This window comes from Crotalus tigris, unplaced genomic scaffold (genome assembly GCF_016545835.1).
Source record: "Crotalus tigris isolate CLP2741 ecotype Arizona unplaced genomic scaffold, ASM1654583v1 scf7180000024514.4999324561:1519799, whole genome shotgun sequence".
Taxonomy (NCBI): Eukaryota; Metazoa; Chordata; class Lepidosauria; order Squamata; family Viperidae; genus Crotalus; species Crotalus tigris.
In genome coordinates, this window is record NW_024100687.1 from 1,410,199 (window position 1) to 1,422,866 (window position 12,668).

At 39.6% G+C, this 12,668-nt stretch overlaps 2 protein-coding genes across 9 annotated transcripts in view; one reads left to right on the forward strand and one right to left on the reverse strand.

Annotated features, from left to right (window-relative positions):
- The window catches only part of COL26A1 (collagen type XXVI alpha 1 chain), a 165,090-nt gene that overhangs the window by 89,065 nt on the left and 63,357 nt on the right, over positions 1-12,668 (reverse strand). The window lies entirely within an intron of this gene.
- Positions 3,804-7,897, forward strand: PFN4 (profilin family member 4). 4 transcript variants are annotated; one of them, XM_039333998.1, is made up of 3 exons: positions 3,804-5,005; positions 5,114-5,216; positions 7,762-7,897. In XM_039333998.1, exon 1 carries the CDS (start codon positions 3,813-3,815, stop codon positions 4,197-4,199), a length of 387 nt encoding a protein of 128 aa, XP_039189932.1. In that variant the 5' UTR covers positions 3,804-3,812; the 3' UTR covers positions 4,200-5,005; positions 5,114-5,216; positions 7,762-7,897. The 4 variants fall into 4 exon arrangements, with proteins under 4 accessions (XP_039189932.1, XP_039189934.1, XP_039189935.1 ...); XM_039334000.1 differs by having other exon boundaries at positions 5,122-5,216; XM_039334001.1 differs by lacking the exon at positions 5,114-5,216 and adding an exon at positions 5,673-5,837.

Genomic DNA, 12,668 nt, shown 5'->3' on the forward strand with positions numbered 1-12,668 from the left:
CAGAGGATAATAAATCAGTAGCTGGGAATCATATTCCTATCCTCCCTTGCCACTGATTCCCATTTGGAAAATCAATGTTTTGGTTTTTCATGCTTTTTTTAATCAACATCAATTAAAACTCTGGGAAGGCATATAAGTAGTCCTCAACTTACAACCACAACTAAGGCTAGAATTTATGTTGTTAAGCTAAGCAGTTGTTAAGTAAGTCATACCCAATTTTACAACCCTTTTTTGTCATGGTTGTTAAGGGAATAATTGCAGTTGTTAAGTGGATAATACGATCTTCAAGCAAATCCAGCTTTTCCATTGACTTAGCTTGCCATAAGCCAGCTGAGGTCATAAATTATGATAAATTATGACCCCAGGATGCTGCAACCATTGTAAATATATGCCAGATGTCAAGCAGCCCAATTTTGATCATGTAACCTGGGGATGCTGTCATCATAAGTGCAAGGACTGGCTGTAAGTCACATTTTCTTTGCCCCTGTAACTCTGAACAGTCACTAACTGAATGGCTTAAGTTAAGGACTACCTATATGAGTTTCTCATACTCCCTCATCTCCATTTGAGAAACACTGCACTAATTATGAAATGAAACAGCTGCAGAGAGAGGAGACAGGAGAATTCCAGTTCCCAAAACCAACTCTTCCTCCCAAATCAGGAGGTCACTGAAAATTCTTTCAAGTACAAACCTGCATATGAAAGTCTGCTTACAAGACAGATGCAAAACTATCTTGTTAATTTTTTATAGTCTTAACCGCTAAACAAGCTACTTTTTCAATAATTTATACCTGAATGGTATGTCTAGACATGACATCATTTTAAGATATGCCTGGTGTTTTGTGGTCTATTTACAATAACCAGGATGTATAATTGCCTTCATTCAGGTCAGCAAAAGGGGTGATTAGTGGGTTAAGGAGTGGAGAAGAAGAGAATTTTTTTTAAAAAAAACAAACCACATAACAGCTGTTCTAGGCCTAGGGAATGGCTTTTAAAGACTGTTGTTCTCTGTCAAGGAGGCAGGCCACAAATGTGAGAATCCCCATTGAATCAGTATTCCTTGCAGTAAGGGAAGGACGACAAATACCACAGATAATCTCCAATTCATAAGCAGTTGCTTGTGAATGGTTTACATTAAAGTCAGGAAAGAGAGCCAGTTGCAGCTAATGTAGAATACCTATGTGTATGGGTGCAGGCAGACTAACACCACAAGGACAAGATCCTGAACTTATTTATAAAATATGATCTTTTGGAGCATTTGACTTTGAGCAGGGAGTAAGACAAGGTTGTATAAACTTCCCTTGGATGCTTAATGTGTTTATGGACAAACATATAAGGTATGGTTGCTATGAAGTTAGAGGTGCAGTTGTTGGTGAGAAGAATGGGTGTGCATTTTTGTACACAGATGAAGTCATCATTTTGGCTGACAGCTCAAATGATTTACAGCAAATGTCAGTCATAAAATATGTCACAGGAAGGACCACAGATCTGAAAATGAATATACTGAAGATGAAGGTGGCTTTATTTGAGGGGGGAAAAGAGCAAACAAATCCAAGTTATGCATCAATGGCAAAAAGCTAAAGCAAGTCAAAGTATTTGTATTGTATTATGTTTGTTGCCTTGAGTTGACCAAATATTAAAAGAAAAATAGGATAAGATGATGATGACAATGACGATACAATAGTGTCTGGAGCAGGTTGTACTTATGAGAACTGATTGTTAAGTATTCAGGAATTCTGCAAGCTAGATGAGAGCAGAACTGAGCTGCCATGGCTATTGTGCCAATCAGCTCTATGGCAACCAGCAGCATGGCATGGTGGCAGCCGTGGAACTAGCAGAGCTGGTGGTTATGGATTTACATAAAGTCACTTTGGATAGCAAGATGGGCAGCATATATATTTAATAAATAAATACCAGCACATCATAGCATGTATGTGACAGCGTCTGCATCTTGCTTCTTTTATTCCCTGCAGGCACCTCTGGACTCAAGTCTCCTGATAATCCTTTCTGCCCTCATCTGAATCTTCTATTTTTTTAAATTATTGTTAAAGCATGATACCCAAAAAGGAGCACAGTACTTGTGAAGGAGCCTAATCAAAGCAGAATCAAGTAAAACAATTACTTCCTCTGAATGAACTGTATGTTTTATTCTCAACCAGTGGTTCTCAACCTGTGGGTTGGGACCCCATTTGGGGTCGAACGACCATTTCACGGGGGTCGCCAAACAACGCAGTCTGCCATTTTTTTCCCCTTTTCCTTAGCTGTGCTACTCCCTTTTATTCTATTGGCTTTTGAAAGCCAAGAGAATAGACTCTCTTGAATAGAGTCTAATTCTATTGGCTTTCAAAAGCCAATAGGAATTGTCCAGGCTGTCTCTGCCCTGCTGAGCCCGCCAAAAGTCCCATTCTGCAAATGGTGCTGCACCAGCTGAGTAGTCCTCGACTTACGACTGGTTGAGTAGTCCTTGACTTACGACCGGTTGGGGGTCGCGGCATTAAAAAGGTTGAGAACCACTGTTCTAGACAGAAAAACTCTGTGCCAAGGAAAATGTTAAACTAGAAATTTTCCCTCATACACTATATGAAAGTCTTTTTTAAAAAAAAATACTACAGTTTTGTTTTCTTTAATTCTACTGCCATTAATTCATTAAATAAATTCAACATGAAACAGTCACTTTGATCAACATTCTGAGATGTTATCATTTTATAAGATATTACCATTTAATTTTTTTATTTTACATTTTTCATTTCTGATTTTTATTTTCTCCCTTTTCCTTATTGAACCATTTGTATTCCCAGGCAGAAAGCTACTATCCTCCCAAAGAGGCAGCAATTGCGTATTTTTGGCCAAAACAATATAGTGAGTGCAAGAAACCAGGTCTTTCTCAAATATAAAAGTAAAACTCTGTTTCTGAAAGCTGCACAAGCAGAGATAGACTCATCTGGGAACCTTCTACCTAATGGTTTCAGAACCTACGTGGCAACCAGTCTGATGTTGTTTAATAAGAACTTCTCAAATGGTCTATTTGCCGTTTCAGAAAGATTTCTTAGAAATTTAAGAACCTTATTTAAGAACAAACACTGTGAAACATCTATTTGATGAATGGCATTTCTAAGGATCAATAAAGGAAGTGTTAAAGAAAATTGGAACAATTTTACTGTATTTCATTTTTGTCTTTAATCAAATGTATTCTGCATAAAAGATCCAAGATTAATAAAGAGATCATTCTTATGTCCTTATTACTGACATCATATCTACTTGAAAGAAAAACTATGCCCCCCGCCAAAAAAAAAAATTATAATTGGGGAGTCATTTTACATTTGCTAAAATTCCAATAAGGGAAGTAATAGATTCCTTTGCTCTAATTTTTGTCTGACATCTTCAATGTCATTTTTTTTGAGGTACAGTTGATATTTAATTTGGGGGCAGAAGGGGAGTAGGAGTGCTATTCAAGCATCAGTGCAGTCAGTACAAGGTTAAGACACAAGGGTTAGAACACAGAGTGATTTCCGCTCACCTTTCAAATCTGTTGGAAAAAATTCTCCTTGCACACTTTGCTCTGTATCTCTATGTTTAAAAAGGAAAGAGATTTAAAAACAAAATGAACTTTGTAATTTTATGTAGGTTGGAGGTAACTCTACTCCTCTACCTAGCGGCTAGCCTATGGCTGAGCATGTGAGCTCAGCATTCTTCATAAACTACAATTCCCAGAATTCCTTGGAAGAAACCAGGGCAACTAAACTGTTTACATTCTCAAAGGAGAAGCTGAAGCCTTAGTTACAAGAAGCTTTAGTTACCAAACGCAGAGGGAGATGAACCAGGCACAAACTCTGCTGCTTGACGGTCTCGTCAAGACAAAGCATGTAGCCAATGCTGCCCTTATCAGAATATCCGACATGGCTGTGATGACAGCAACTCCAGGCTTTAATATTCAGAGCTGGGCCTCAGTCTTTGTCCAAGCCTTCTACAACAACCCGGCCCAAATCCGAAAGGAAGGGCAGTACTTTAAAGACCGTTTTTATAAATGCTTCCGAGCAGATGGCAACTCCATCTATCTTAAAGCAAAAGAAGAGGGAGTGATACTAGTTAAAACAGGAACCTTCGTCCTGGTCGGAACCTATTGCCAAGGCATGTACCCCAGCGTCTGTGTCGAAGCGATGGAGAAACTAGCAGACTACCTGAGAGCAAAGGGGAACTGAAGAAAGGAAGGAGGAAAAGAGCAAGAGAACTTTCTACCCAAAATTCTTGCTTGGCACAACCAGGAAAAGAAATGTCCCTTTTTGAACAGCACACTGTGTTCCCTGCAGGTCAATCTCAATGGACATGTCCCTTTGGAGGCACACAAGATAATACCCAGCACCATCATTAAACACTTTCAAAGTACAGGCAAGCATATTGTTGTGGAACTGAATTATTATAAGCTTATTTCCAGAGAAGGATATGGCAGGCAAGCATAGACAGAGACCGGGACCATCTCCTTGCTATTTACCTGAGTTGAGAGGAAACCAGCCGAAATTGGCCGAGCTATTGCAACCACAACTGGTAAGGTTCAGCATTGTCGAGGGAGAGGACCATCGGATTGCCACGTCAAAGGGCCAGTGGGCCTCCATGGGGAATTTCCTGTTAGAACAAGCTCTGCCATTGGACAGACTAAGGCAGCAGACTAAAAAGGCAGCAAATCATAGTTTTCTTGGTTTTACTCTCAAGAAGAAGCCATTTTTGGATTTTGGCTTGCCTCAGTTACAACTTGGATTGCCTGGGGCCCCCTGCACCTGAACCTACGGTAGATCCTAGAAAGACCTGCATTTACTGCCAGACATAAATAATGTTTTCCATCAGATCTTGGGTGCACATCGTCTTTGCGTTGGCTAGTAATAAACAGGGCAGCTTTTTTCAAGCTGAGGGCTACACCCGACCACAGACTGGCATGCCAGAGTTGTGCCATTTTGAAAGCAGACAATTTCATGCCATTTTGAAAGCAGACAGACCTGAGACAAAGGAGTGGGTAAGCAAGGAGCAATTTTAAATTTGAGTTAATTGTTGTTAATTGTAAATGTTCAATAAATGTGGTTAATGGTATTCCCTGTCTGAATTATTTTCCTCTTCCATTAAGCATTACAGTTGGGGAGGGTGACTTTTGAAGAAGTACAAGCATACCTTGGGGATATTGCGGGTTCAGTTCCAGACCACTGCAATAAAGCAAATATTCCAATAAAGTGAGTCACACACATTTTTTTGGTTTCCAAGGGCATATAAAAATTATGTTTACAATAAACTGTAGTCTGTTAAGTGTGCAATAGCATTATGTCTTTTTAAACAGAACAATGTAGATACCTTAATTAAAAAAAGACTTTATTACTAAAAAGTGCTAATCATCATCTGAGCCTTCAGCAAGCCATAATCATTTTGTTGGTGGAGGGTCTCGTAAAAAACAACAACACAGTATCTGCAAAGCGCAATAAAGCATAATGCAATAAAATGAAGTATGCTTGTACAGGGGGCCACACGCAAGGCTTTCTAAGTCTATATGTGGCCCTGGGGCATAAAAGCGGTCATCTCATATTTAGAAAGGAATAAATAACCATTTTTATTCTTTTTTTCCATCTTTTCTCTGTCTCTTTCTCATCCCCATCCATTCACCAATTTTGTTTTACCAATACTTTTTCTTTCAGCCCTGCAGTTTGCTGGAAAAGGGACAAATTTCTTTTGCTATAAATCTTAACTCCCCACCACCACCACCACAAGGCTGACAAAGTTAGGCCAAGGACTGCAGGTTGATTACCTCTAATATGGAAACTTGGAGAGAAAGCCTGGGATGCAACTTAGAATAATACAAGGTCAATAAAATGAGACCATTTTAACATCCGAATTTCCAAAGCCGGTTTTCTCACCTGGCAGAATCTTCTTTACCCATACTGGGACGCAGAGATAAAACAAGAGGGAAAAAGCAAGCAATACAGGATTTAGAATAGTGGTCAGTGTGTTTTCTTCCATCTAATAGATTAATTTCTGTACATACGTTCATTCCAGACAATTAAAAATAATTCTATTTTTAATTCTGACTAGCATAGTCAAAAGATCCAGATCTCATCTAAGAAAGCCCCAGGAGCTACTGTGTAGAGGCTTTAAGCCAATCCCACATTACTGAATAATTTTACTAAAGATATTTTGATTTGACTGCTTCTCCAAGGACTTCAGGAAGCATATGGAATTCCCCTCCCCCCTAATTTCCACTGTATTCATACAACAGCTGAATAAACGAGACAGACAGATAGACTTACAGACAGGGAGAGAGAGAGAGATGAAATAACTCCAGATCACCAGGCTGAATTTCTGGTTAACAGCTTAAATGTTTCAAACCTTCATTCCAAAATACTCATCAAAGAGGTACATCTTAGATAACACAGATTCCAAGAGGCTAAAGGTTACTTCAAATAGATGGTCATAACAACAATAATCATGAGGAAGAAGCATGCCCACGTGCAAATACACTCCATCCACTTAGTTTCAGTCTCCATCCTTGCAGGAAGTCTTCAAGTTACAATGTCATGTGACTGGATTGCTTAGCAATGGCAATCCCAATTGCTGTCAAAACCCCAGGTACATGTGGGTCATTAAACAAGGACCTCACATAATAATGTGGAAAGAGGTGGGATTCCCAGGCAAGCAGCCCAGCAGGCAGTGAGTTGGGTGCTATGAGTGGTTGCTTGGTGCTTTTTTGCCTGCCTGCCTGCCTGCCTGCACTCCAGAGTGCCTGCCCACAGCATCTGCCTACCCCCCCCCCATTCCATAGTGCCTATAGCACCTACCCATGTACCCAACCATGCCAGACAAACAGGCATGGGCATGGTTGGGCAGATGGGTAGGTACTATAGGTGCTATGGAGTGGGGAGGGCAGGCAGACGCTGTGGGCGGGCACTATGAAGCATGGGCAGGCAGGCAAAAAAGCAGCAAGAACCATCTGACTTTGCTTGCGGGAAGACAGAATGGAAGGTGGCAAATGGCAATGATAACACTACAGGATGGTGCAAATGTTGAAATTGTGAGATGGATGCCACGTGCTAAAACACATGACCATGGGGATGGTTGTAATCACATGACCATGGGGATGTTGTAACAGCCACAACTTTATGGACTGATCATAAGTCCCCTTCATTCAGTGCTGTTGTAACTTTGAACAGTCACTGAATAAATGGTTGTAATCTGAGGCCCACCTGTATTCTCTAAGAGGGAAAGTTGGAAACAGGTTTCTGCTTTAGCATGGTTCAAATTGCTTCTATGCACATTCTGATTCCCTCAGATATCCCTGCTGTTTCCCAGCATGTCAAGGACTGTGTGATGAAGATAGTCCTCAGCTTGTAACCATTCATTTAGTGATTATTTGAAGTTACAACGGCACTGAAAAAAGTTATTTATGACCATTATTCACACCACCACAGCAGCATCCCCATGAATGTGTGATCAAAATTTGGATGCTTGGCAATTAGTTCATATTCACGACAGTTGAAGTGTCCCAGGATCTTGTCATCACCTCACCTTTTGACAAGCAAAGTCAATGGGGAAGCCAGATTTACTTAATAACCGTGTTATTAACTCTACCAACTGCAGTGATTCACAACAATTGGGGCAAAAAAGTCATTAAATGGGGCAAAACTGACTTAAGTGTCTCAGTCAGCAACAGAAATTTTGAGTTCAATTGTAGGTTGTAAGCCGAGGATTACCTGTATATTATTTCTTATTATTTCTCTTATTTCTTTACAGCTTTTCTTCCTGAAGAACTCAGAGCTGTTTATAAGAAAGTAAAAACCATTTAAAATAAACCCATGCAAACTAAAACCAACAATTCTAAAAAGATAACAAAAATACAGAGATTAAAATAAAATTCACTGAAAACAAATTCACTCAGAAGTATAATTGGAGCAATCTACCCCTAGAGAACTGCTGGCTGAACAGATACGTCTTCAGTGATTGCTGAAAGAGACAACCTTTCCCAAGAGACAATCCTGGCCCCTGCACCCTAAGAGTAATGAAGAGCCACTGGTTAGTCTTCATCAGTTGATTTTAGCACATGGATTAGAAGGAATCAGGAACAGCAATGACAACCAAAATGCTAATGCTCATAAATCTGCTTGTGACAAATTCCATGAAAATACGTAATTGATCCCCAGTCCTGCTTCACCCCCACATTTACTTCTGATATACTGTGTTCAAACAAAAACTCTCTTAATCCCTTAATTCGTGGTACAGTGGAGCAAAAGAGGAAAAACGGAGCTTTTAACAACAATACATTATGCAAGATTTCTGTTAGCCAGTCATATTCTCTTTCAAGAGTCTCAAATCCATTCCCCTTTCTTGGTTTTTTGTTTTTTATTCTGCAGTAGTTTTCTAGCATTCTGCATTATTTATTTGAAAAATGTACACACTGTACTTCATAATATAGTTTTCATAGACTTATAATGTTCTAAAAACCCTGACCCTAACTCTAAATGCTTCATTAATGGTTTTTGGAGAGTAATCTACCATATTGATCCAGGGCAAGTTAGTAGGTAGATGGTTTTTTTATTTCCCAGTGTAGAGCTGATTGTCTCAAAATCATCCAGCTGGCTTCCATGGCTGAAGGTGGACCCACTCCTAGTCCAGCACCTTAACTATTACATGACATTGGCTCTCGATATATATAAAATGCATAAAATTAAAGTGGTAAGCAGCAGAAATAAAACAAATTTCAATTTAAAAGCTCCATTGTTGCATGAATATTACAGCATTAGAGTTAGATGAAGAAGAGAAAAATAAAAATGTCTTTCCCTGATGCTGAAAAGATAATAAGACTAGAATAGAATAGAGCTGTAAGGGACCTTGGAGGTCTTCTAGTCCAGCCCGCTGCTCAAGCGGGAGAACCTATACTAGTGATGGCGAACCTTTTAGAGACCGAGTGCCCAAAAACTGGCCCCGCCCCCGCTCCACCCTGCCCCGCCCCCATTCTACCCCCCATCCCCCACCCTGCCTGCCCGCAGGACCACTCACCGCCTCCAGGGCCTGACGCAGATCGCCCAGGCAGCCCAGCAGCACCATTGCAGACACGCCCTCTGCCCGCGCCCTGCAGCATCAACTATGCACGATGGGATGTGAGGGCAGAGTCTTGTGTATGCTGCCTGGCTGCCATGTCCTTGGCTGTGCTGCTCCGTGTGGGCCACTTAGGAGCAATTCTCCTTCAGGGGGGCTGCTGGAGAGGAGGGGGTTGTGTGGGGAGGCAAGGCTAGAGCAATGGCACGTGTGCCCACAGAGAGGGCTCCAAGTGCTGCCTCTGGCACCCATGCCATAGGTTTGCCACCACTGACCTATACCATCTCAGACAAGTGACTGTCTAGCCTCTTTTAAAAAATCTCCAGTGATGGAGCACCCAGGATTTCTGGGGGCAAGCTATTCCTCTGGTTAATTGTCTTCACTGTTAGGAAGTTTCTCCTTAATTCCAGGTTGCTTCTCTCTTTGATCAGTTTCCAACCATTGTTTCTTGTCCTGCCCTCTGGTGCTTTGGTGAATAATGTGACCCCCTCTTCTTTGTGGCAGCCCCTCAATTACTGGAACATTGCTATCATGTCTCCCCTATTTCTTCTTTTCTTTAGACTAGCCAAACCCAAGTCCTGCAACCGTTCTTTGTACGTTTTAGTCTCCAGGCCTTTGATCATCTTATAAGGTCTAAATAAGGTCTAGACTATCTCACTAGGGAAAGGCATTCCAAGGTTAGGCAACACCACTAAGTAAGCTTGTTTCTATGAATTATCCATTATATGTCACTATGAGAATTATCTGTAGTTGAGTTTCCAACTATGATCTCTGCCAGGTAATAGATGGGAGGATGTTTCATTACATGTAATGTGCTGGGAATGGTTGTAAAGTATAATTGACATTTGTAAAGCCTCTCGATAAAATGAACAAAACATGATGGCAATTGTATGTTTAACTGAATCCAAACCTGAAAGTGAGAATGGCAAGGTATCATGGCCACTTTTGTAAGCCAAGGCTGAAGAGAATATGGCCTTTAAATATTTATAGAACTACAAGCCAGAGCATTAAAGACCACTGCCCATGCTAGTTGAATCAAACATCTGTAGTGCCAAATGCTCCAACTTTGTGTCAAGCACTTGGAAATGAATTCCAGATCTTTTTTCTTTTTCTTGTAAAATCCTCTTTTGAGAGCCTGACAGCTATTGTAATTTACAGTGCAGGCAAAGTAATGAAGCTGAAAAAGCAAAGAAACTACAATTTGGACACCCAACCAAATGAAAGGTCTTCTTTCCAGATTGGTGGCTGAAAATGAGAAAATGCTAAATGGAATTTCGTGTGATAAGAAAGCTATGATGTACTGGGAATATCTAGTAAGCCAGGGACACAATCAAATATTGACCAAAATGGGGAAATAGGCAAAGGTCCATGCAATAAGATTCCAAAATAAATAATGTAAAAAAAATCTTGGTTTCTTTTTACAAAGACAATGGAGGAAATGCCTAAATCAAAATATCAACTAAGCGAGGTCAATTTAACCCACAGATAACTAACATGCTGTGCCAGAATAGACAACTATAGCTGAGCTCTGCAAAATATAAATTACTAAAGTGGATGCATCCAAGGATTGATGCATCCTGGTATCCCATGTAGTTTTTATCTCCCTCCTCTATATTAGTCTGAAAGAGAAAAGTGACTATACAGTACCAAGATTCTCCATCAGAGAACGCTTGCTAAGAAGAAAGAAGGGGGCCTAAAAATAGGCATATTGTGTGGCAGCCCCCCTTCCCTGAAATGGTTTGCCCCCAAAAGCTTTAGTCACACACACACACACACACACACACACACACACACACACACACACACAGCATTGTGGGAGTCTGTATAAATTTAGGAAAGGTATTTGGAATTTGCTATTTTATATTTACTGGCAACAAATGCGAGCATTATTATTATATAATTACTATATACAGTTATCTTTGGGGTTTATTGTATTACTTTGCTATTTCATTGGCCATGTTACATTGTGCCTAAAATTCTTGAAACTGAAGTACATACATTCCACAAATATATGAATCAGCAGCAAAAATGCTGTAAATAAATGTATAAAAAATCAAGACAAAGATGCCGAAAGTGACACTGAAATTCTATCCAATTTCAAATATGTATAATGTTTGATATAATATATTCAAAACAAGATATTCAACATTTCTGGTTTTTTGAATTCTTAGAAGGAGTAAGATATATTCACAGAGGATAGATCTAGAAACAGTTAGCTATAACAGCTTCAGTTGTTTACAGACTTAGGGACCCTGATCAAAGTACAGGTAATCCTCGACTTACAACCAGTCATTTAGTGACCATTTAAAGTTACAACAGCACTGAAAAAAGTGACTTATGACCATTTTTCACATTTATGACAGTCACAACATCCCCATGATCACATGACCAAAATTCAGATGCTTGGTAACTGGTTTATATTTATGATGGTTGCAGTGTCCTGGGTCATGTGATCAGCTTTTGCAACCTTCTGTCAAGCAGAGTCAATGGGGAAGCCAGATTCACTTAACAACTGTGTTATTCAATTAACTGCAGTGATTCACTTAACTGTGGCAAGAAAGTCCTAAAATGGGGCAAAATTCACTTAACAAATGTCTCGCTTAACAGCATAAATTTTGGGCTCAATTGTGGTCACAAGTCAAGGACTGCCTGTATATGTTTCATGAATCCTATGTGCTTGCTTTCAGAATTTTTTTTACTTCTCCTTGCACCTAAGCATTAAGCATTCTATTATGCTTTGAGATTGTGTATTAGCCAGTGGCATAGGAAACATTATGTACAAGACTTAATGCATTCAGCTAAATATAAACATATCCAAGAAGCTAATGCATGAAATTCTTTAATTAAGAGAGGAGAAAGGTAAAGGTTTTGGAATGGCATTTACATGACCCAGAATTGAGCAGAATGGAAAATCTCCATAATGGATCTCAAAAACATAGTATATGCAAAGAAACTTGAGAACAATTCTGAGCAAGAAGAATTGTGCAAGATAAGAGTACAAAAAAAAACCTCCAAAAGCAAGAAGTTAGCTTAGCGGACTATAGGACATATCTGTAAGCTGTTAACTGATTCCAAAGAAAGTGTTCCAAAGAAAGTGAAGGGCACCCAAAATTATGCCATAATAGTGTTTAATTCAAAACTGTAATTAACTGCATATAAATGTACATTCAACTTTACAGGCAGAGACTTAACTTTCAACCACATTCAAGTTGTGCAGGTTTTTTTTTTTTTTTTTGCTTAGGTAGTCAGTGAAAAATACACTTTGACCAGATGTGCCTAAAACATTTTCATACATTTGTTAGAGAACTTGCTATGGTTAGATGAAGAATAGCTTATGAAGGCTAGTTTCTCTGAGAAGAAGCAAATAGTGGCAGCAGGAACATCCTTAGCAGAACTGCTTAAATCAGTTCTCTAGCTATTCTTTGTATTTTGTTAAACTGCAAGTAGTATGGATGTAACTTTAAACATATTTTCGCAAAAGCTAGACACTTTATTCTGGAAAAAACTATACACTATGGAAAGTAGGTTTTTAGACCCTATATCCTGAACTACCACAAAGTAACAGCATGCAGGCTACCCTTCCCAGAATAACCAGGTAGCATAAT

What these genes read in the sequence shown, in the direction of transcription:
- PFN4 (XM_039333998.1), top strand. Translation starts at nt 3,813, where the DNA reads ATGAACCAGGCACAAACTCTGCTGCTTGACGGTCTCGTCAAGACAAAG.